At 35.8% G+C, this 26859-nt stretch overlaps 1 protein-coding gene across 1 annotated transcript in view; it reads left to right on the top strand.

Moving 5' to 3' along the window:
* Positions 1 to 7827: 7827 nt before the first annotated feature.
* The window catches only part of LOC135083435 (uncharacterized), a 52325-nt gene continuing 33293 nt past the window's right edge, over positions 7828 to 26859 (top strand). Inside the window, exons 1-3 of the mRNA XM_063978182.1 lie at positions 7828 to 8078; positions 23971 to 24126; positions 24548 to 24732. Of these exons, the coding sequence (XP_063834252.1) occupies positions 8020 to 8078; positions 23971 to 24126; positions 24548 to 24732 (400 nt within the window). The 5' untranslated portion in view covers positions 7828 to 8019. The remainder of the gene's footprint in view (positions 8079 to 23970; positions 24127 to 24547; positions 24733 to 26859) is intronic.

The following is a 26859-nucleotide window of genomic DNA, read 5'->3' on the forward strand; positions in this document are numbered from 1 at the left end:
GAGACAAAGCAGTTGACAGAGGTTGCACAGATATGAGACAAAGCATAGGAGAGGTTAACTCATTTTAAAAAGTGCACAAAAACGTTCTATGTTTTCATTTCGTATGCGATGCTACTTAGGTATAGTAGATTTTTTAATTTTATGTTTGAAAGCTTTTCAGCGTATTTTTTTTAATAATGAATGTGGAAGGGTTCTCGGTCAATGTACACATTTTTAAATCTGTCGAATGAGCTATGTTGCTTTAAAAGTGAACCTTGATAATATACAGTGTGAGTCACGTTAAAGTGTACATATGAAAATAGATGAAACTAGACCTATTTTTATCGACAAAAAAGAGGTCAAAAAATTTTTGTGATTTTTTTTAAATTTTTTATAGATTTTTTTTCTTCAAATTACTTATTGTAAAGAAAACGTAATAACTTTTAAACTAAGCGGTATATCCTGATAAAATAAAAACAGTAATAATGCTAAATAACAGGCAATACTAAAAAAATACATAAAATACACAAAAAAGGCCAACAAATAATAAAAAATTATACTTTTTGAAAAAAATCTGCTTTTAAATTCGTGTTTTTTGGTTATTTGATAAATTTCTCCAAAAAATGCCCCTATAACAGGTGGTTTTTATTACTTTGTATTATTCTCTATCGTATTATCTTTGTAAACCAAAAATCGCATGTCTCTATCCCTATCACAACATTTGCTATGATCGTTTGAACAAAGGCCTGCCACAACATTATTCTCCGCTACAGGTAGAGACAATTTAAATTTTAACTGAAATGCTTATTTTACTTCGAAATCTTTTATTTTTATTTGAAATCTAACTTGTTTTTATCAAAATTATAAATCTAGAGCCATTTTCAGTTTCGTTGTTAACGAAGCGTTGAATGGCGCGCCCGGAGAGGCTTAGTTCAAACGATCATTGCAAACGTTGTGATAGGGATAGAGACATGCGATTTTTGGTTTTATGAAGGTAATACGATAGAGAATAATACAAAGTAATAAAAACCACCGGTTATAGGGGCATTTTTTGGAGAAATTTATCAAATAACCATAAAAACACGAATTTAAAAGCAGATTTTTTTCAAAAAGTATCATTTTTTATTATTTGTTGGCCTTTTTTGTATATTTTATGTATTTTTTTAGTATCACCTGTTATTTAGCATTATTACTGTTTTTATTTTATCAGGATATACCGCTTACTTTAAAAGTTATTGCGTTTTCTTTACAATAAGTAATTGGAAGAAAAAAAAATCTATAAAAAATTTAAAAAAAATCTCAAAAATTTTTTGACCTCTTTTTTGTCGATAAAAATAGGTCTAGTTTCATCTATTTTCATATGTACACTTTAACGTGACTCACACTGTATTTTCAAAAATAAAAATTCTAACCTAGAGTAACTTAGAATGCTTAAATGTAATGGAATATGATTTCAAGGTCGAGTTTATTTGAAATACCCGTTTATTTCAGGCGCCGGAAATGGTTGTCAACGATCGACAGAGAAGATTTATTAACGAAAGAGAATTTGAAATCTTCCAGTTACTTTGTCTGTTCGTCGCATTTTGAAAAATCTTCCATAAAAACTATTCACTGCTCCACAATGTACAATGTATTATTTATTATACCTTCCTCTTGAATCACTCTATTTAAAAAAAAACCGGCCAAGTGCGAGTCGGACTCGCTAGGGTTCCGTACAAGCCAGTTGGTATATAACTTTGATTTTGTTACAGCTTAAAGGTACTATAGACCTGAGTATTTAATATGAATTTCAATTTAATACCTCTACGCGTACATGAGGAAATAAGTAGCAACTTTAAATTTTTTTCAAAAATATTTTAAAAAATCTGCTTACAAGATCTCGTTCAAACCAATTTTCGTTGGAAGTTTTCATGATGTACAATGTATGTACATACATATAAAATGATGTTAGAAACCTTAATATCATTTTTAAAGACCTATCCAAAGATACCCCACACGTATGGGTTTAATGAAAACCAAAATGTATTGCTTTTTTCTATATTAATTTGTGTGAAAATCTTAATGCTGTTCACAGAATACATCTACATACCAAGTTTCATCAGTATTTTTCTTATAGTTTCGGAAAAAAATGGCTGTTTCATACGGACGGACAGACAGACTATATGACGAATCTATAAAGGTTCCGTTTTTGCCATTTGGCTACGGAACCCTAAATACCGTATCAAAATCTGTTTCATAGTTTTAAAGATCTAAGCATACATAGAGACAGACAGACAGGAAAGCGACTTTTTTTAATAATTATTACGTAGTGATGATGGGCATATAGACCAAATAAAGACATTTTGATTTAAGGGGGGGACATCGTAAGAGCCATTCACATTTTTATCAGAAAGTAAATAAATTAATATATTTAGGTTTTTGAAATCTAAAACAGCCAGGAAATCAAAGAGGCAAACATGATACCTTTGTGATTTTATAGGAATTTTATTGTAAAACACGGTCATGTTAAACTTTTATAAAAAAATCCAGAGGTAAATGTTTTTTTTCGAGAAAAATTTTTTCTAATCGCGTTTTCGAAAGTATTGTCCCATCACACATACGTTCTGTTTTACATAATATTGAAAACAGTGCGAAATATCGTCAATTGCAGTTTTCACATACTAAGGGCCCATAATGAAATTAGTATAATGTTTGTTTATGTAATAAAATTTGGTTTGAAATACCTACTGAATTGAATTTTTATTTCTTACTAGCTTTTTGGCTTCGCCCACGTGAAATAAATTGTCACAGTTATGTGTGTTATAAAATATTTAGGTGCTAGCTCTTACACTATATAACTGGCGGCCGCATGTAGCTGCGCGTTGCCGCGAAGAGCAGTGAATGCAAGTGTGGTGCGCTAGATGGCGACACAGTAGCTTCTTGTAGCAGTCAGCCCTATGGCATCAAGACAGTACCGATCGCTGACGTATGTCAACAAAACGGTGCTCGACTCTTAAGACAAGCTAAATTACACCATATTGTTGATGACATTGAGCATACATTTTTTTGAATACCTTCGCGAAGAAAAACTTCTGTACGTAGTACTTATTATTATTCTGTGCCGATACTGTAAACACGGCCAGCTGATCGTGCCAATATATTGTTTTGACTAATGCTGTGATGAAACTAATCCGTTTCAAATGCTACTACGTATTAGTGATTCATTAACTCTTAATTTATACATAATATTAATTAATAGCACGTAAAAGGGACACTGAACTTGTCATCCCAAACCGCAAGAGGTCACAAGTTGATTCTCAGTAAAACCAGAGTAACGCACCTCACCGCTAATCCACGCTAAATTTTGTCAGTGTGTGCGTGCGCGCCGCATACGTATTGGCGCGCTCACATACAAACCGCGCTCGGGCGTTTCTATGAAGATGACCTACTCATTTGTATTTACTCTGGTAAAACACATTGAACGCATACTGAGATTAAAAACACCAAACTTTTTTGAGAAAAATAAATAACTACTATCTATTCCATTCAACCTCCATATACCTATCTCTATCAATACTCGTATGTACGATTGCGAAAGCTCTACTAAGTATGCGACTAAAACAGGGTCTTACTTGAGAATCGAATCAAGGAACTCTGGATTGAGAGAAATCCAAATCGGCATTGCGATTCCCAAGTCGTTAAACTATTGTTCATCATCATCATCATCATCATCATTTCAGCCATAGGACGTCCACTGCTGAACATAGGCCTCCCCCAATGCTTCCTATTGTTACTTTGATCAAAAATGAAATCAAATCTAACGACACCACAACCTAAGCCGTCACCGATCCTAAATCAAAATAACAATACAAGTTCACTGAAATTCCTAAAACTGTAATGACTAACAACACAAATATCTGCAATTCGTCACTATTATACATAAACAAACCAATCTTGAGCCAATTGCGATTTGTTACAACCGCGTGAGATGACGAATTAAAATTATTCATTGTTACTCAATGGTGTATGACTACGCTAATATTACGAAACTGTATGGTTGTTAAAGTCAAAGTTCATAAATGGTCTCGGATAACATTCCCAGCTGGGGCAAAAGCTCTTGTTAGAAAAATGTCGGTAAACGAACTACACGGGACTATTCCCACCTCTCGTTCCCACCACTGCAACTCCTGAGTAGCCAGGATCTACAGCTTGACCGCCCCAAAAACCCAACCAATGAAGGTCAAGTTTGTCCCGGGGGAAAGTTAAACTGTCATTGGACCCGCAACGAAATTAATCAGAAGAACATAGGAGGAGTTCGAAATTAAGGTTCGACTTCCCTCCATTGCAAAGCGGATGACAGGTGACAAACAAAGGTTTTAAACCTTTAAGAAAAGATTATGCACCACGGACAATAAATTATATCAATTAAGGGGGCCTACCTTATGAGCAATTAGCAACTACCTGCCAATAATATTTTTCACAAAATCGCTTAAAAGCACGGAACGAACGACGAACTACAGTAACAGTTGTGGTAACAAGTTTGATGTTGCTAGGGAAAAATTTCTCGTACCGGAAAACGCAGCGTGAGACGTCCCACAAGGTGGACCGACGAGATCATAAAGGTAGCAAGGTAGGAAAGGCAGGAAAGCGCTGGACGCAGGCCGCTACCCACCGGGCAACATGGAGAGCATTGGGGGAGGCCTATGTTCAGCAGTGGACGTCCTATGGCTGAGATGATGATAGTGATGAGGGATACATTTAATTAAGATGACCAAAAGCATTCTAAATAGACACTATGTATTTATACATATTAAGTATTTGTATTGATTTTAAATTTTAACACCAAAAGCTCGTAGTTTGAAAGTAGGTAATTTATGTGATCAATGAAAGTTTTCTTACTAAACATAAATAGAAGAGTATGTAAATAATAAACAAAGATATTCAAGGAAATGCACTTAGGCGTGCATATCTTTAATAGGTACTTGATTAGACCCAGACACGCTGTTTGTTTTGGTATCTATCCACGAGTATCATTTATCAAATACCTACATCGAGTAATGTCTAAGAATAGCACACCAAAGTAATCAAGGTACAGTGGCAAGTTATGCAGTATTAAGTCCCATTTTTACAACAAAATGCAGTTTTGCAACAAATGTATAGGTTGATGTGCTACTGACTACATAATATCTAGTCTATAAGTGTCGTGACTCATTGATTAGAACTAGAGCGGGAAATTATGATTATCTTTCAAATAGGCTTGAAAACGCTAAGGATATAGCGAGGAGCAACAACCACAAGGATTTAAGATTCATTATATCATCATCATTTTATTTTATTTATATTTCATTTTACATTTCTTAGGAAAACTTACAGCTAAATGTTACATTAAGGCCCAGAACAGACGGTGAAACGCAACTGCAACGAAACTGCAACTTTCTGATGATTCTGATGAATGAAACTGAAACTGAAAGTTTCAAACTGGTCGCGTCATGTGTGGTCTCTCAACGGACGCTATGGCAGAAACTTAGATGCAACTCAAAAGTAACTAGCAGTTGCAGTTTCGTTGCAGTTGCGTTTCACCGTCTTTTCTGGGCCTAAGTGATCATCATCAGGTCACTTGGTCTCCACTACAGGTACAAGACCCTCTTTAATTCAGAATTTGGCTTACATTCCCCACGCCTGGCCAGACAGATTGTCAAGCAAGATCGGATGAAGGAAATCCTAAGAAGTGTCAGCAAGCAGCGCAGGACCGTTCATTATGGAAAACCTTGGGGGAGGCCTTTGTCCAGCAGTGGACGTCATTTGGCTGAAGAAGTGTCATTTCTAACGTAATTTATAGAGTTAAATTAAAACCAGAGTGCATAATATATTCCGGACGAGACTCAGGGGACAGGCATTCTACTTCAATAGATACGTACACAATATTTGTTGATCGATAAGTATAATTTTATCAAATAGCTAAGTCAAGTACCTAGTTCCTATCATCGGCCTAGCCTACTCTAAACATGGATGACTCATTGACTGTAATGGCTATTTTATGTTACTCACTGACCAAACAAAAAAAATGATCACAATGCAACTTTTGTTTAGTTATCTATTTAGTATCTGTTTTTAGTTTCTTCTGATTATAAGCGAATCACTGCCGATCTACTTGGAAAATGATGATTTTAGTTCTTGAGTTTCCGCTAGGGGCGCTGTACACTCCGTCATACATTTAATGTCACTTTTTACGCAGTCGACATCGAATGCGTTTGACTAAATTTCACGCGGTTGAAGCCGCGGGCAAAAACTAAACCTATACAGTAGAGTAGAGCTAGTAGTAGAAAACAGAGCTTTTTTTTTTTTTTTTTTTTTTTTTTTTTACTACCTTATAAATACTTAAACTAAATCCAAGGCTACGGGGATTAATACGCAGAAACCTTATACAGCATGTAGAAAACATTGGCTTCATCAAAATGATGTTTTTGCACAAAATTGACTTTTAGATGTCACAGGTAGGTAGGCACAGAATAAAATATACTTCATAGGTCCCTAATGCCCAATGGGAAATCCTCAATGGGACCCTAATGCCCTAATATGCCTTTGCCGTCAGTCTTTGTCAAGAGTATCTCATAAACTTAGTTTACAAAAAGTAAAGAGAAAAGTATAACTTTTATGTCCAGCTAAAAATAACTAATATCTGAAAGCTGTAGTAGCTGAAAGTTTTGTAATGGTGGACTTTCTACACAAAAAAAAAATCTGCAACACCCTGTATATGTGCGTCCATCGTCAACATTTATTGTTCCCCGAATCGTGATCGCTCTTACTTGGACGGGGCACGAATACGAAATAAAGGGCCTTTGCTCACTTCTCGTATTACCATAACAACTTATTCTTAGTCCTATTCTCAAGAGAATACATAATGCGTTTCATAATAAAAAATGGGTTACTGATTGACGTTTGAAGTGTGACCTGCGTTAAATACGCCCGTATTCACAAACGATGCTTGCTTAAGAGAAGCAGCAAATCGAACGCACAGCGTTGAATAGAGCTCTGTGATTGGTTCGTGTGTCACCCTGTGCGTCCACGCGCACTGTGAGACCTCATAGTAATGTTTGTGAATACGGGCGATGTATTGGCGAACTTCACTTCGTTGTGATAAAAATTTCATAGCTCGTACACAGATTTGCTTTCTAGAAGAAGTCAAGAAAGTTCACAGTTTTTCAACTTTTCAGACTTCGATTTCTGTTTAGGCTGTGAATATTTTTATCGCTCTTTTCTGAATTTTGTTTCAGTACTACCTATTTTTGGATTTTAATCAACCTAATATTTAAAACAGCCTGTATATTAAGGAATAGACTATCAATAGAAGGAAGTACAAACCTGATCATGAAAAAGGTCAAAGCATATGGTTATACATATAATTATCAAATTGGGCAATAAATCATTCTAACTTTAGCATTCAAGATCATTTGTTTTTGATTTCCAGGATAAAAAACATGTTATTATTACCAAGAACAGTGCATTTAACATTTAGGGGAAATGCACTTTACACGTAAACATTTTTGTTGTTTTAACCAAAACAGATCGTGATAAATATTTGGAAGTATTATTGTTTATGTTCTGCTTAATATCAAGTGAGCTTATTAACATTAATCAATGTGCGATAATGACTCTTGAAATCTTGAGATTGAGCCGATGCGTTGATGCGTTGCGGCTGCGGTACGACGCCGCTGCGTCGTCTTACAAAATATCTGTGGCGGGCACACGATCGAAATCGTTATGGTGCGGCGCCGCAACGCATAGTGTGCTTTGGCTCTTACAGTGCGCAAGCCTATTCCGCCAAGTATATTAGTATTTAATACTGTCGCTGATATGGCGGCACGCGAGTCGACAGCGCGCGCAAGAGTGGAACGCATCGCGCGTACGTCAAAAATTGGCGCGAAAACTTACGAGTCCACAGACGATAAATGGAAAAGTTTTTTTTATTGACATTCAAATCCAGCCAGCGAAAGACGTGCAGTATTATTGAAAGTGATCGAGGAACTCTTTGCAGTATTATGTTTTTAGTTTTGGTGTAAAATGAGGTCGTTGTTGTTTATTATTTTGGCGGGATATGCTGTCAGATGCGACGATGCAAGGTTGGTTTATTTTTCAATATTCTTTTGCTTTTTTAAAATGTGAAAAAATTGCGGCAATCAATAATTCAAAAATCAATCAGAGATAAACAAAAATTAAACTCGATAACCTACTTAAATAACTAGCCGTTATCATTAAGGAGATACAAAAGTGAATTACATTCTACAAGTTCTACGACCCTTCCGTAATTTTATTTAAAAATACTTCAATATTTTAAAAAAATCTTTGTATTAATGACTACACGGCTCCTTTGTCTTTTCTTGGCACAGTTTATAAACACTAAAGTAAAAAATATTTTAACACGACCGTGAACCACTGATGTGTCAAAGAAACCTGACAATCGGCAAAGTTCAATGTATTGTTTGATATTTTTAAACTTCAAAAACTAATTTTAAGTAGGAAACATTGAAAACTTATTACAAAATTAATCAATCGAGATTAATAAAGTAGTCAAAACAAAGATAATAAAGTTCAAGCTACTCCAAACAATTAATTATTTTCTCCCAATCTCTACATGCACCAATTTTTTTATTCTAAGTGCAGTTTAGTATCAATTTTTTTCAAATGTAGTAAATAACACACACGTGATTCCTACTTACTTATGTAATTGTTTATTATAGTAAAAAACATTCTAAATAGCAGTTTTCATGTTTACAAAACATTGAATAATTTTGCATGACTGAGACAATTCTGTGACTGAGAAAGAAAATGTACTTTGCACTTATAAACACAAAACCACTTACTTACATAAAACTCGTAATGTAAACGTGACTCTAATTCATAAGTAGGTATTTTGCACGTTTAATACGTCACATTTTAGTATAAACAACTATAAAGAAAGTAATTCATAATTTTTTAATTGCTACCAAAATCTTAGTTATTCTCGCGAAAAAAACAATAATTTAACATAATGTTAAGCATCAATACTTAGAATGAATTATTTAAAATGTGCCAAAAGGTATTTGACCGCAAACGACCTAATTGTAAAATGATACCATAATACAAATATTTATCAATAAACTGTTTGCTGACGCGTTGCTTAGCAACCATAATGATAAAGTAACAGATTAAAAACTCAATTACCAAACGTCTTCACTTAAAAATCGATAGGAAAACTAACATTAAGATAAGATGTAATTTTTTGCTAACCGTTGAGTGATTACGTTAAAAATAAAACTCTTTAGTTGGTGACCTTGTTTCGGAGGGTCCGTGGCCGAGTCCCCTTGTGTTCGACGCACCCGTGGTCGACGCCCCCGGTCAGATAGAAGCAATTTTTAATCAAATGTACAGTCAGTCACAAAAATATTTATAAACGAATAAATATTCATACTGATCGTACAAATAAATGTTTAATATTATTTTACCATAGTGATACCTAAAAATACAATAGGTTTTATTTTAACCTATCATATTTTATCATAGGTTTCATTTACCTATAATAACATGTAAATCGTTTTACCTAATCAAAATAATTGTAACAATCAGTCTTTAAAATAACTCTACTCTCTCTACATTTAACTAACTACAAATAAAAGTTTTAATTATAAAAGTTTTAAGTATTTTAACAAAAAATTAAATACATCATTTTAAATAGCGTCAAATATGCATGGTTTTCGTTGACTGTACTTAGTGCAAAAGCCGAAAAAAATATGATATTAAATTTATTTAAATCGGGGGCTTCAACCACGGGTGCGTCAAATACTGGGGGACTCGGCCACGGACCCGTTTCAGACTGCATGCACTTTCTTTGTTTTGTTGAGCTTCATACGTAACGTAACAGAATAATTGTTCTGTTCTGAACCTGTTTTGGCTAAGTATAGACTAAAAAACATCGAGATTACGAATAATTTTGAAAGCGAATTCAATCATCAAAATAGTACCTACTCAAATAATTTTCTATAAAAACTACTGATTCATGTGATTGCCGACACATATCCCGTAAAGATCATCGTAAAATTATGTTTCTATAAATACGAGCATCTAGTCTTAATAGGGTATTAACATTTTAAAAGTAAATAAATCTATTCTCAGAAACTAAAAGTGCTAGGAGTTTCAAATTTTGCATGGGGGTTCCTTTTAGAGCGTAGGTGCTTACTAAGAACGGATTTTACGAAATTCCACCCCACGGGGTAAAACGGGATCCACGCATACGAAGTCGCAGGTGACCGCTGGTAAATAAATAAAATAATAACTAAAAGCGTTGCCCTTAAGGTGTACCTTTACATATCTCTATATTTTTGCCCTACAAGCATAACTGAATTACCGTTTCCCATCAATACATATTACAGCTTAAAAGCCCTTCATTGGCAAATATGCCCATCCTATCTCCGACCCCATAACCCAGGAGTTATTCCCCATTGGCATACCACGTTGCGTGTTCGGCCATGGAATGAAACGTGTCTGGCGGTCAAGGTCTAATTTTGGTGAAATGGGATCATTAGCTGACGTCATTGTTCGGTTTGATGACCTGGACAGATCTTTGGCTGGATTCCTGTGTGGTACAGATAAGAAACGACACTGAATTCACTTGGGTTATGTTTGTTTTGGTTTTACTTTCTACGTTGTAGAGAGATGAGTAGATGAAAGATAGAATGAGACATGTAGAGGTTCCTTAACAGTAAAACTAAGTTTTTGTTTAAGTCAACGTGAAATTGTGAACTCTCAGTTTATAATATAACGCGTTAGATTGTAAACAGTTACTGAGAAATATAGTGGGTTAGGTTAGCTTAGATTGTAATTTAACTACGTCAGATCATAATCTGACGGAATTCACAATACGGTGACATATACAATTGAACGAACGGACGAACCGTTAAAATTAGGTGGTGCAACTCAGCTTTAGAAAAACTCTACCAACCAAGCCAGAAAATGTTGCCCTGGCTGGATATTGAATCCCGGACTTACTTATCAACTAACTTTTCATAGTGAAAATAATCAAATGACAAACGAAGCAAATCATTCAAAAACAACGACAGAGGCGGGTGTCTAAATAAAAATAAATAAAAGTTCCCATAAATATTTAAAGTTCTGTAGCATATTAGGCACAGCAATAATTTCATGAATACATTTTGTTTTGTTTGCGTAATTTGTTAAAAATCGTCTTGCTGTACTTAATGAGTATGTGTATGACGAATATTGATAAGGTGACCTAATAAGTAAAACAAGTTACGTTTATTTGTTTGTAATTATTTGGGTTCAAATATTTGCTTGATCAGTGGTTTCTTTCGCATATTTATATCCAAAATTGACATACAGGGTGACTGGTAATTAGTGGCGGAGCCGATAAGGGGAGGTAGTCTAGGGTTTATTTTATTTGGTTCGGAAAACATACAGTGAAACAATAACAGACTAAAAACCACTGCTTAAGAAGAACAGACTAAAAAAAACCACTGCTCAAGTTATTCTGACAGATATCACTATGAGACCTACCGTCCGTATTTATGTTTTTGTTTAGCAGTTTTTGCATAAAACAATGACAGTTACGAAGATAAGAATATTGTTGCAAAACAAAACAAAGTAGGCCAAAATCACATTTTTTTTTAGGATTTATTACTATTTGAAAATTTTTGGTTACACTCTTTAAGTAGGAATATCTTGGAAAGGGTTAAATAAGGTCGGTAGGTCTCATAGTGATATCTGTCAGAATAACCCTAGACTACCTCCCCTTAACGGCTCCGCCACAAATTAACAGTCACCCTGTATAAAACTAACACTATTTTTTATAATTTATGATGAATGCAACAAAAATTCCAATAAGACAATGCCACCTAAGATTGCATCACAACAACAATACCTAGCAGTCCGAGTCATTTATTTGGGCATGCAAAAGGTAGAGCTCAAAATGCTAAAGACGAAAAGGAAAAAATAGATTTGCATTCTTAAAATAGAATGCAGTATACGATTGCAATGTCTACGCCAAATAACAAGGTATCGATTACAGTAAAAAACTTAGAATCGAATGAGTGATACTTACAAAATATTGTGTCGAAAACATGATATTATTATCAATAACAAACCATAAAAACTAAACTTTGGTGAATTATGAAAGAAGAAAACAATATTTTTCGGGTTTTAATCCGAAGGTAAACTGACAGAGAATGCCTTTATGGCATTAAGTTCACCTTATGTACCAATTATATGACATTAAAGGTAATATAAATTAACACAAATCGTAAAAGGGGTGAAAGTTCGTTTTAAGTTAAACGCAGTTTCTAAAGCGTTTTTATCACAGATTTGGAGGTTTGAAACCAGTTATTGCCATAAAATAATAGAGTTTAAGTATCACCAATTCGCACAAAACCATTTAATTTGAATTCTCTACAACTTTCACTGACTCGTAATCTCGATTTAAAAGTCGCTCTTCCACTTTTTTAAATACAACATATCAATAATCAAGCACGCTGTTAACCGGCTCATTCGCTCCGTTATTTATTAATTTAATTATCGTGTCAATTAGCGAGTTCAATTGATATGTTAATTGGACCAATTTTGAGCCATTAAAGCCAATTGCATTCCTCAAATTGGTATTATTTAAAATAACTTTACTGAACTCTTTTTTTGAAATGATGGTAAGTGCTATATCCACGAAGACGCGCCTCACCAATTTTTGGTGGAAGGAAGCGCGGGGTGCGGGGAGTTTAATCCGAGCAATCCGAGCGTCATTATTGTAGTGTGCGTGTGCACTCATGAATGATTTAGCGTGTACCGATAACACTCAAACATTAGCGGAAGAATGGTGGGGCGCGTCTCGTGGATGAAATGATCTATACCACCTGAAACAAGAAGTCTACAAGTGAGTATAGACTACTTAAAGCATTTACCTACTTGTAACAGAACAACGAGCCGCTCTATGAAATGTTCTAGTTTTCACCCTTTCTCCAAACGTCGTACATTTTATCTGTATTGTACTATTCGTAAGAATGTTACATTACATAGAAATGCTCTAGACTCTACTCACCTTATATACATATATATCTATTATCTCTATCATCTTAAAGCTTAACTAAGACTACGGTTATAGCAGAGCGCCAAGACTCTATCACCCGTATTCACAAACATTACTATGAGGTCTCACAGTGCGCGTGGACGCACAGAGTGAATCACAGAGCTCTATTCAACGCTGTGCGTTCGATTTGCATGTGAATACGGGCGTATGTACGTATATTACATCACATCACACTTTGCGTATTTAAATTTGTAACGATTGATGATAATTATAGATCAATTAATATTACCGTAATAACCTATCTACATAGTTTGCAAAATTTATTTTTAATTTGCACTTATGGTTATTCAAACAAGATAATAAATGTTGTTAAGACTAATTTTAATGGCGATTAGGACACTAGATTAAAGTGATGTTTCACAACAACTTAATGTAAGCAGATAGGTGAAATTATAGTAGATAGGTACACACTAGTCATCAATCAATTAGCAATTTGAAATCATAAGACTTTCAGGAATTTTCATGGTGCATACAATAGGTATTTTCAATGCTTTTTTTATTTGAAAAATATTTTGCTTGCTGGAAGTTCCAGATCTTAATCCATTCTTTTATCCTTATGCTCTGACTAAAGTAAAGAACTTTGGTATACTTATTTATAATAACAAAATAAGTAAACAACACATTAATGTAAGTTATGAGTGAATACGTGAGTACACAAGGTCAATGTTGGCTTGCTTTTTTGCTGATGCAGCGAAATTTTATTGAGGGCACATAGTATTCAGTGAAGTACATGAGTATTGTTTGGTGTGCTGCAGCCTTTCCCAATGTGAGCGATAACGCCCCCCCTTATTATGGGCCTATGGGCCTAAAGGAGGCGGTAAGAAGCCCAGAAAAAAAAATCGGGGCGTTGTGTAGAGACTTGGGAGGCGATAATTGTGTAGTAATTTCATCCACTAGGAGGACTCTTAGACACCGAATTTATTCTCAAAGTGGGGAGTAGACAAAATACGTTTGGGAACTCCCTGGTTTAGAGGTAGGCACTGGATAACTTATTGGAGCAACTTTATCCCAATGGTGGGCTGGCCAAATCGAGATCCGAGACACGCGGTTTTGAACCCCGCCGCTGGACTATTGTGGTGGACCCACTCGTAACATAAGCATATTTAGCTTATCACGAGGGGTTGATAAAAAACGGGTACTAAATTATAGTAATGACTTAGTTATTCGGATAGGTAGGGTACCCTCTAAGCCCTAAGGTATGTAAAGCATGTGACCAATACAATGATACCTAGGTATAACATAGTATGTTGACCCTTGAGTAATAAAAATGTATATCGAATACCTACTAACTGTGCTCGCGATTTTTCTTTACTGCTCCGCCCCTATTGGCTGTAGGGTGATGTTAATTGCCTAAAGCCTTGTTCGATAAATGGGCTATCCAACACAAAAATATTTTAAATCGGTCCAGTACTTAGTTCCTGAATTTAGCGCGTTCAAGCAAACTAACTCTTCAGCTTTTTAATATTAGTATAGAAGTATAGATTCACACGCTCCGTTCACATCTGTAGTATCACGTTTCTGTAAAATCACGTAGTATCGTTCACAGTTCCGGGAACGGATCACGTAGTATGTAGTTATTGGAGCGATATTTGCTGCACATCATATCGATTGGGCTATCTAGGTCGCAGGTCGACACTTGCACACTAACATGTTGGAAAGGGCGTGTGTAAAACTACTAGTATGTTGGTTACACTTGTCGAAGACATAATAAAAGATATTTTCCTGTACAGACTATAATCTACTATATAAAAATAAGTCGGGTTTTCCTTCCTGACGCTATAACTCCAGAACCCACGAACCGATTTCCACGGTTTTGCATTTGTGAGGCTCCGTGAGGTTTATAGCAAAGAAAATTCAAGAAAAATTTAAAGGGGATAAAACGGGATCCACGCGTACGAAGTCGCGGGCGCCCGCTAGTTTATTTATAAAATACTAGCGGCCGCCCGTGATTTCGTACGAGTGGATCCCGTTTTACCCCCTTAGGGGTTGAATTTTGCAAAATCCCGTCTTAGTAAGCAGAACCTACGTTCTCTAAAAGGAACCCCCATGCAAAATTTGAGACTTGTAGTTTCTGAGATTTCGTGATGAGTGAGTGAGTCAGTAAGTGACCTTTCACTTTATAGATATACTTAGAATTTAGTAATTTGGGGAACACTTAAAATGTCTTTACATGTCTCAATCTTTTTGCACTTGGAAAGAAACATTTGGCAAGTACTGATAAGAAGCGTATCGACCATCACACCACTATGTGTTCCAGTTAGTCCTCGCAGATATGGACTTTTGTCGGCCGATACTTAGTTTAATCGGGCTACCTGTTCAAAGTATTATTGCCGATCGATTTCTTATAAAAATTAGAGAGAAGCCCACTAACTATCGACGACTGATAAAAATTTGTAGCTGCGGGGGCTATTTCTAACTTCTAACTACTACTTATACTTACAACGATACCTTGTAGTATATGAAAATTGTGCAATAATCTTGCACAAATATGCAACGTTCTTACAACGATCCGACTTCCTCATTTTCCGCTTGTATACGGACTCTGCGACAACTTCCAAGAACATTTTTATGCCAATAATAATGATTTCCCGTAATTACACGTGCCTTAGTAATGTCGACGTACGTTTGTCTCTATGGATCAGATGAATCATTTTAATTGTTTAATAAGAAGGGACATGATGTAAAATTACATCAAAGAAAGAAAATCCATAGTGAAATTATTAACAAAAGTATTTAGGTTTCAGTTTGATTTAGATATTATTATAAATAAAATAGTTCCGTATTTCTGAAGGCACATCAGTCATCTATGCATTGACTCAAATTTTATGATAATGACAGCCAGCCCGATAGGTAAAAGAAGATCAAGTAAGATTTATCTACTGGCTTTTGCTCAAGTAAAAAATAAAGAGCATAGTGACCTAATCAACCTTTATCAAAACTATACAAATACAGTTATTAGACTCATTCAGTATTTGCTGTGTGACTCAGTCTCTATGGTCCATGATTTGATTCCGTCATGTTAAATGTTACATTAATTATTCTGTATTATTATGTCACCAACCAATATTGTTTGTCTCAATTTTGACATTGAATTTGCTGTCAACCCACTTATATAAAAATAGCTGATGTGTTGTTTTGACTGGATGAATTCCTAATGCACTATAAATAAGATGATTGAGTTTCTTCCGCCACTTCTTCTTCAGCACCAATCGATATCAGGGATGTTATGGATATCCGTAACCGTAACCGAAACTTTCGGATATCCGAAATAAAAAAATATCCAAAACCGTAACCGTAACCGATTCAAAAGTTTCGGATAGTTCCGGATGCAGGCAGTTTAAATTGTTTTTGTATAGCATTATATGTAAAGGCACAACCGCCTGGTTTAACTTTATAATGCCATCTAGTATAATTTTTTATTATTTTATTACTTTTTATTCAATGTAAAGTGTGCAGCCATGAATGAACCGTGTTGGACAGCTATTGCAAATTGCATTCTAAAGCACAGATATCCGTAACCGTAACCGAAACTTTCGGATATCCGAAATAAAAAAATATCCGTAACCGAAACTACATATCCATAACATCCCTAATCGATATGTCGTCCCGAAGTGGTGGTAGAGCAAGCTATATTCGGCACGTGCCCCGAAAAGAGCCTTCATATTAATAAAGAATTCGAATGAGTTGAATTCGAGACAACCATTACAAATATAATTTTACCTAGATTATGTACCCACTAGTAATACTTAGAACCCATGGTAAATGGTCTGATGACTAATGACCTCATTTGGCATAATGACTACTTCATCCTAATCTATAATGCATTTCATATACACTTCTTTCCTTATTCGCTACTTAACTGTTACAGTTTAAAAACATAACCCTCCTTCTGGCACAGTCGGGTAAAAACCCTTTAACACACAAAATTACCATGCCCTATACAAAATGGTCTCACCAACCTGCACTCCCAATAAATTCATTGTAATTTTAGCATAATCTTAACTCTAGTCTACTTGGAAAATACTTTTAGGAATAGAAATAGAAAAAAAATAATTAATGTCATTATTTGCAACATAATAAGTAGGCAACATTTCCATTTTCTGATACCCCATGAACCCTTTGAACCCATAGTAAGGGCTCAGCTTACGGACTTGATAAGAATAAACTGCCGTGAATCTACATTGGGGTTACAGAGCACTGTGTATTATAATAAACTAGCGGCCGCCCGCGACTTCGTACGCGTGAATCCCGTTTTTCCCGCTAATTCCCGTTCCCGTGGGAATTTCGGGAATTCCCTTCTTAGTGCACCTCTACGGTACCTAAGCTACGTCCCTTCCAAATTTCAAGTGCCTACGTTTAGCCGTTTAGGCTGTGCGTTGATCTGTCAGTCAGTCAGTCAGTTTCTCCTTTTATACAATAATAATATTTAGATTTAAATAAATAATAAATATCCTTAGACATTTTACACTGCGCTTCTAGTCCCAAACTAAGCAAAGCTTGTACTATGGGTACTAGACAACGGATATAAACATACTTAAATACTTTTTTTTTTTGTAAATACATACTTATTATACATAGAAAACACCCAGTCCAATACAAACAAATATGTTCATGCACACAAATGTTTGTACTGTGCGGGAATCGAACCCGCTACCTCCGGAATAGTAGCCCGTTTCGAACCACTACACCAAACGGCTGACTAAACTATTAACCAGTTAACTTCATAAAAGTAAACATTATAGTAACCGCTTCGCGTTGGATTTGATCACCGAGATTTGCGCTACTATCAGCCGGATACATGCAGATAACATTGTAAAGTATATATGTAGGATCAAACCAGTTTACCTCTTCAACAAATGGATGTATAGATCGTGTCATCCACGAAGACGCGCCCCACCATTCTTCTGCTAATGTTTGAATGTTATCGGTACACGCTAAATTATCCATGAGTGCACAGCACACTACAATAATGACGCTCGGATTGCTCGGATCAAACTCCTCGCGCCCAGCGCTTCCCTCGACCAAAAATTGGTGGGGCGCGTCTTCGTGAATGAAACGATCTATAACATTGTAACTGTGGATCAAACCAGGTTACCTTTTCAACAAATGGATGTACCATTTACTTACCATTTGTTGAAGTGTAGTACTAACGAGCACTGAGGACATTGTACTTGAGAACATTTTCTAAATTGCGTCTGGGATTGATAAGAAAAGACTTCGTATGACGTAGCTACGTATTGTTTTGTTGTTTATGTGATTTGAAGGAGTTTTTGATGAACGCACTAAAATACTTTAAAAAAACTGGCGCACGCCTGCGCTTCAATATTTTTTTCAGTATTATTAGCTTAAATATAATAAAAGTTTTTGGTAATAAGCCACGTACAGTAAAAAGTGGTCAGGTAGTTTAAAGATGTGTCAATCTCTTGTAGAACTAAATTCAGACTACAAATTAACAGAATCCTTATGAAAAAAATATAAAGAAAATGACAAGAGTGCGTGGACTTTACCCGCCTAGCTCGCACTTATTACATGTCTTGTTTAATGTAAGTATTTGCTGAATCTAATTGAAATAATATACATACATACCTCCACAAAATTACAGCTCTCTAGTGCCAATAGTTTCCAAGCAAAACCTCGGACAGACAGACATATCGAAACTATAAGGGTTCCTTGTCAGTCAGGACTACGGAACCCTAAAAAAGAGGCTGACAAAGGTGACTGAGTTTCTTAAGCCACTTCTTCTCAGCACCAGCCCATATGTTGTCCCGAGGTGATGGTAGGGCAAGCTACATTTGGGACGTGTATACCTAAAGGGCCTAAGTACTGAATAAATGATTATATTTGATGTAGAACCTTACTTCTGGAACACAACAAACAATAAGTGTGTTGTATGGCATATGGCCAGATGCGATTGTGGTCAAATACCTGTAGCCTTATTCACCAAAACTTCAACGACAACAAATCGCCGAGTTGCGATCCTATCGAGTAATCGTGCTATCAAAATGACCCTTGTGAATACGGATTTAGAACTGTTTGAGTAGGCGCACACCGTTGATTTAAGTTGGCCGATAGTTGTGCCCGATTTAAAATTGTATGAAGAATCGGCCAAACCGAATCGGCATAGTGTGCGCACTCCCATACATGCCCATACTGATCAACTGCTCGACTAAACTATCGGCCGACGAAAAATCAACGGTGTGCGCCTACTCTTAATCAATAGGACGACTTCTAAACGTCAACGAGATTTTGACTGTGTCAAAATACGTGAATTAGGCCACTGCCTTCTTATGCAAAAAAACATTTTACATAATGTATGTATCTGAACATCGGCGTCCCTTCCAAGTTTCCCACACAACAATTGTCGCCAAAAGAAGCCATTGTTCGAGTTTCTTCGAAACAAACTAATACCGTATTCAGTGTTCGTCGTGTTGTCGCCTTGACTTTGCTCCTCATATTTCCATTGCGTAGAGCAATGAACCGGGTTACATCATGCCGTAGTGTAGAGAGGAATGGTAGAGCTATACAGGGTGGAATTTTGTAATGCCACCTGGAGGGAAAGTACTACTCTTAATACTGTAGATAGAAAATGGCAATGCCAGATTTAGTATGGAAAGTGGCGTCTTTTTTTTTTCGCGCGGCCATCGACCAAACTTTGTTTTTTGATTACAAAATAGTGTAATAAACCAAACTTAATATGGCATGTATACCTCTAAACTCAGTCTGAACTGAGTTACGAGTAGAGATGAAACGGATATCCGGTAACTATCCGGTAGGCCGGATATCCGGCCTAAATTTACTATCCGGCCGGATACCGGATAGTAACCCACTATCCGGCCGGATACCGGATATTAAAAAATCTACGACAATTTCCTATTAATAAAATGAAATGCATTAATATTTGAAGTAAATGTCAATAAAATGGCTTATAGTGATGACGGCTTTTATTTAAAGACCAAAAAGTTACAAAAAAGCCATATTAAAGCCTGTCAAAAAACTAATTTCTTTTTCTGGGCTATTCACTCTAATGACGAATACATAAATAGTAATTGTCTGTTAATGTCGAAATATTGATAAATAAAATAGGCGATCTTTTTTTCACTGATGACAGATGCAGTTCAGTCAGATTACGCAGCAAGTTTATAGATGACCCACGCTGAACTGTCCCACCAAACTCAATGACAGGGGGCGCTACCATCGTTCAACTATATGGTTTCCAACATGGCAAAAATCGGAACCAGCGATCCGGTATTGACGGTGGCGCCCCGCTGTCAATGTCATGGATAGGACAGTTCATTATTTTGGAACTATAATTTTCGCTATTCAATCACACACTCACGATGGCAACCGAAATCGCCCGAATTGATCTACCTCCTAGACAAGTGGCAAAATCTGACATTCTATTCGGACGGATTCGATTTTCGAAAAGTGTGACTAGTCTAGTCTACTAATAGACCACTGATCGCGTTCGAAGCACCTGTGCGGCGCTAAACTCGTCACGACATGCAACGAGACAATTGGCCAACTATCCGGCCGCCGGATATCCGGCTATCCGGCCTAGCAGCTGGCCGGATATCCGGTATCCGGTATCCGGCCAAACAACTATCCGTTTCATCTCTAGTTACGAGCATTAGAAGTTTGATGATTTTCATACTAGATTTGCTTTTTGTGCGCAAGTTTGTAAAAAATTGCAACAAAATATTGCGCTATTTTTTTAATGCGCTGATTCTGCTCCATATTGATGTCTGGAGCCTTTAATGGATGGTATTGTTTGTTTACACATACAATCTCACTATTTTGTTGCAATTTCTTACAAAACTTTGCGCGCAAAAAGCAAATCTAGTATGAAAATCATCAAACTTCTAATGCTTGTAACTCAGTTCAGACTGAGTTTAGAGGTATACATGTCATAGTAAGTTTGGTTTATTACACTATTTTGTAATCAAAAAACAAAGTTTGGTCGATGGCCGCGCGAAAAAAAAAGACGCCAATTTCCGGCATTGTCTTTTTACTCAAAGAAAACATTCCTTTATTTTTGAATAGAAATAGACCTGCATTCAAAGATTTCCAAAAATTTGCAGGCCACACACGGGAATCGAACCAACTAAAATTTGTTAAAAATTTCACCCTGTATTTTTATTGCATCGATCGTTAGGGTTAAGTTTATAGATGAAATCTCTATCAAAAAACTTTCAAAAATCTTTGAATGCAGTTCTCTTTGTTTCCAAAAATAAAGGAATGTTTTCTTTGAGTAAAATTTTCTATCTACTGTATTAAGAGTAGGTACTTTCCCTCCAGGTGGCATTACAAAATTCCACCCTGTATATTTTCACTACTTCTATACTATCTAAGTATACTAATATTATAAATGCGAAAGTAACTCTGTCTGTCTGTTTGAGTCCCGGGAAAGGACATAGGATAGTTTTTAAAACAGGGACGCGCGCGATAAAGTTTATCTGGGGCAGACGAAATTCCACGCGGGCGAAGCCACGGTCGGAAAGCTAGTAATATAAATATAATGTGTATCCTTTGGTCTTTTAAACTACGCAATGGATATTGATGCGGTTTTTTTTAATAGATAGAGTGATTCATTAGGAAGGTTCTGCTAGTACCTAATAAATAAAATAAGGCTGAGTTGCACCATTTTACTGTAACAAACGTCAGAAATCTGTCAAACTCCATACAAAAACACTAGTTACTGTTATAGTAAGTTGGTGCAACTTAGCCTAAAGTATCTTAAGTTTGACTAAACACCTTCAAAACGTGATACCTTTATTGTACAGTCGAAAGTAACTGTCTGTGTCCATTATGTTAGCACTTATTTTTATTAATTTATTTTATTCAAGGCACAGCTACAGAGAACAAACAATAACAATACAATTAACACAACAATATAGCACAATATTAAGTCTGTTAATTCATTAATTAACATTTTTTTTTGTCTGCCTTTGTCCAGCAGTGGACGTCTTTCGGCTGAAACGAACGAACGAATTATTATCTGTTGAATTTTGGCATAGAGATTTTTTGGACCAAAAAGGTTGTTAAAAAATAATGTTATGGCAAAGCTGCGAACAAAAACAAAAAATAAATAGGTAAATACTTATCCCTCCATGTTTTTTAAACTACTATGTACTGTATTGTAACTATGCATATAATACTCAATAGTTTCATTGCATAAACAAGACTTCTGCTACTTCTTATACTAGGTATAGTCCTACTTGTGGTTATGTCACATTCGGCAATAACCAGTGCTTAATAGCATTACTTATACTACGCGACCCAGTTTGCACTAGTTATCCCTTTATTCCCAAAGATAAATGGATTTATGGATAAATATAATGCTGCTTTTAGTAACATGCAGGTGATTTAGTCTCTAATGCATATTATTTTCACCTTTAATTAAGTTTGCATTTAACAAGTGTCGTTTTTGTAAGTTATTCTTGTGAAGGCTGCAATGTAACCTTGTTGATGATCAAATATAAATAAATAAATAAACAAAATTCTTCCTTAACGTGTACCTACATAATAATAAGTGTCTGTGCCCATCTGTGGGCCGAAACCCTCACTCTTCCCATGGATGTCTTAAAGGACTCAACCTATCTGGCCAAGGGAAGAATGCTCAATACCTATGATAAATTAAAGTAGGTGTGCTCTTGGAGAGCAGATTAAATGACCGATAATCCTGTTTAAGCTTACAAGAAAAATATTTTCGTCAGTGGTAAAGTCAGTCCGACAAACTACACTAACGTCAGTTTCTTTAAGACGACCTAGAACGCGATTTGCACTTCGTTATCACCGGATTCCACGCTGACGACAGATTAAATCCACCTTCTCGATTGAAATTCTTGTAGGGGAAGCCCGGGCAAGAAGCATAATGTGGGTAAGAAGAATAATCGATTTTACTAAAAACCTACAACACATGGCGCTACTGGACGTTTGCGGGTCTATAAAACAGCAACACAGCCACGCCATGATAGTTCCACCAAAACAATACGTGCGTGAACTTTTTGTCAATTCGAAATCAAAAGTTTTTGGCTGTTTTCTTACGATTTTTGGCAAGGTATGTGTGTTGATTTCTTGTATTACGTATTAAGTGTTGACTTATAGACTCTGTTTAGTTGATTGCATGTTAAATTAAGTTTAATTTGTGTGTGTTGCTTTTTTTCACCGGTAGAAATTTAACGGGTGGGTACACAACTTTTAAATATTGGTGCTTTGGGCAAGACGGATATGGGCAAAACGGATAGGTAAAGACAGCCATAACTGAATAGCAGGCCCTAACAAAACCACACATCTGAAAACAAGAACTTCCAAACAAGACTTGTCAAGAGGAAAAATGACCAAAAACAAAAATCAGATGGAGAAAACAAAATATTTATGTTGTGTGCTCAGAAGAATACACTGAACCACCTACCGAGGATTGCATAGAGTGCGATCAATGCAAGAAGTGGGCACACGTGGATTGTACCTTATATTCAGGCATAGGCAGTTATTATTGTGATGATTGCAATGATTAAAGCAGTTATTACTGTACATATCCGTCTTGCCCAGGGGGGTCGGGCAAAATGGATAATTGGAACTTTTTTTTTAATGACATTTTTATTGTAGAATTTGTTTAAGTTTTAAGTTTATTCTTTACAATTCCAAAGATGATTAGCTAAGATACAAATTATTAATTAAGAGACTGTTGTTAATTGCATATTTATGTGGTTTTTTTGCCACTTTTCTTAAGGTATTCGTGCTGCCCGGGCTTCCCCTACTTCTTAATTTTTCAATGCTTCACCTATCAACCTAACATGGTAATGCCTATCAGTTGAGAGGATTTTTGGGTCATGAAGTTCCATCCAATCCGATTTCGTATATCTTTGTTCTCATTAATTTCTCTTCCACAGCTACTACGTGATAGAGATGCCTGAAGAGTCCCCGCGAGAGTTCACCAGGCCCTTCAGGGTATACTGGAACGTGCCCACCATGCAGTGCCGGTCTAAGAAGATTCCCTTCACAGGGCTTTATGAGAAGTATGGGATAATACAGAACAGCGGCGACAGGTGGGTTAACGGTATTTTTTATAATTTTTCTTTATTTGACATTGTGTATTATTATCAACCTTTTCCACTCACAGATATAATAAACAGATTTTTCATTAAGTAAGCTACTCGTTAATCATTTTTATGGAGACCTTATTTTTAATGTACCACCTACATATTTTACGCCTATCCAATTTTTATTATTGAAGTAACAATATTTTACTCATTCACTTAATTTGTCATTACGATAGAACGCAAAAAACTTTTTTTTATTGAATTTAAATAATATGTTAGAACTGCAAGAAACATCATTTTGTGAAGAATTTTAGTCTGTTCACGAAAAATATTTCTGGCATTTGATATACTATATCAAAATGTGGATTTTACCCAACGACGGTTTTAAAAATAACAACAGACATTTATAAAGACCTTATTTTAACAGCTTCCGCGGCGAAAAGGTGGCCATACTGTACGACCCGGGTCTGTTTCCCGCGCTTTTGAAGAACGAAACGAGCGGGAAATTCAAATTCAGAAACGGCGGTGTGCCGCAGGAGGGCGACTTGGAGAAACATTTGGTTGCGTTCAGAAACGCATTGGAACAAAGCGTGCCAGATGAACAGTTTAGTGGTGAGTTTTTTTTATATTATGCAAGGACATACCAATAGTACAAGTCTTTTAAAGTCACTAAAGCAAAGGAATGGTACCTATACATTATACATACAATCATCTTTTACTGTCATAAGCTGGTACTTATAAGATCCAAATAACAAACACAACCTTATTCCAATTTTAATAAAGACGTGTCACAAACTATTTGACGTTGACTGTACATTGCTTTAAAGGAAGATCATGCCTCAAGAATTTGAGATAAGCAAAGACCCAGTTTAAAAAAAAAGAGTAGTTTACTCTAGGTTTTATTTATTTGCTTGTCACATGGTAAATACAGGTGGTAAAATACAATTTTTAAAGTTTTATGTAGTAAGCAATAGTTAGGTTTCTTTAGATTACTTTATACCGTTGAAGAAGTCTTCGAATTTTAGGCGATCCTTCATTACAATAAAATACAAACTATTTATAAAATAAGAAGGAAGAAAATGTATGGCACCTAAAATAACCCATACTTAACTATAGAATTGCGGTAATCAAAATTTAGTATTTATAAGTCAACAGATTTAATTTTAGTCTAGATTTTTAGATTAAGTCTACCAAAGTGGTTGGTTTGGATAAGAAAAAACTGCCGGATAAAATGTTTCAATGGACATTTCTACTAATAATAAAGCAAACGATATATTATGTCTAGCTGAGAGTCGAACCTCCGACCTAGCACAATGCCAAGCGGGCAGCCTTGAGCGAATGGCTCGGCTACTCTAATTGTCCAGCTATGTGATTTATCACTCCTACACTCCCGTTATGGTCATCGTATTCGATACGACAGCAAAAAACTCGAACTACGTTAACAAAATAAATTCAAAAGAAAAAAATTCCGTGCTGTGCTTCTTGCTCTTCGAGTACGAAAGACCAGCGTCGTGGTGTCCCTTACGACAGCTCGGCATGATGCTGAGTGGATACCGTGTCGGTGACACGCACTTTACCTAATTAGTTTTAGTTTTGTTTCATTTTTTTGATCTTGTTTTGTGTTGCTGAATAAAACATTTCATTTTCAAAAGCAATAACTTATTCATACATTTCAAGACTACTCAACGCATAACCCGTGTACTTTATCTTCTCCTACACTATAAAGAGGAAAGTTTTGTTTGTTTGTATTGAACAGTCTCGTCAGTCTACGAAACTACAATTTAAAAAATTGTTGCACCATTAGAATCCTAGATTATTTCTGATGCACATAGCCGGTACGAAGTTCGCTGCGTCAGCTAGTCACTAATAATACGATGTAATATTATGGTTTTATTTTATAAAACGATTAGCATAATCAAAAAATATTTCTTCTTAGACACACACATCACGTTATTTCAGATCAACACAAAATCTAGTCTAGACTGTCATAAAACTGGCTTTGTTAGTAATAAACCTTGAACTATATTGTTTTTAGATTTTTAAATGCAAAACATTTATAAATATCACTTCCGTGATAGCGACCACCAAAGCTTCAAAGTTTAAAATAACTAATCGTCTTCCAGTCATAAACAATTTTATTTTCAACCCCAAATGACTATTTTGAAAAATAAATAAAAATCGTATCAAAACAAATTGGATCGAATGCAGCCGGCGTAACGCGAGTGAGGGTACCCACGCCGATCGATACTACAATGTCTGAACGGTATACTCAACTATACTATGCTGAGTGGGCGCAGGCCTTGACTACTTATTTCCTATGTCTTTGTTATGGCAACACGTCTTAGCCCATACGAAATTGTAAAAAGACATGTTTAGAAGATTAATGGTGACATTGCTTTTGTACCTAGTCAGTCAGACAGCGGCCATGAGGCCCAAAACAGACGGCAAAACGCAAATGCATCGAAACTGCAACTGCTAGTTACTTTTGAGTTGCATTTAAGTTTCTGTCATATCGTCCGTTGACAGACCACACATGACGCGACCAGTTTGAAACTCATAGACAAACAGCGCCACCTATTTCGACGCGTAGTAAATTCACAAATTACTTTAAGTTAAATTGAATAAATAGGCCTAAAGATTATGTGCTTAAATTCCGAGACACATAGGTGTTGATTACATATGTAAATTAAGTAGATCAGCACAAGGTCTCATCCCGCATTTGTACATAATGTATTATTG

The sequence above is a fragment of the Ostrinia nubilalis genome, chromosome 23 (genome assembly GCF_963855985.1).
Source record: "Ostrinia nubilalis chromosome 23, ilOstNubi1.1, whole genome shotgun sequence".
Classification (NCBI taxonomy): Eukaryota; Metazoa; Arthropoda; class Insecta; order Lepidoptera; family Crambidae; genus Ostrinia; species Ostrinia nubilalis.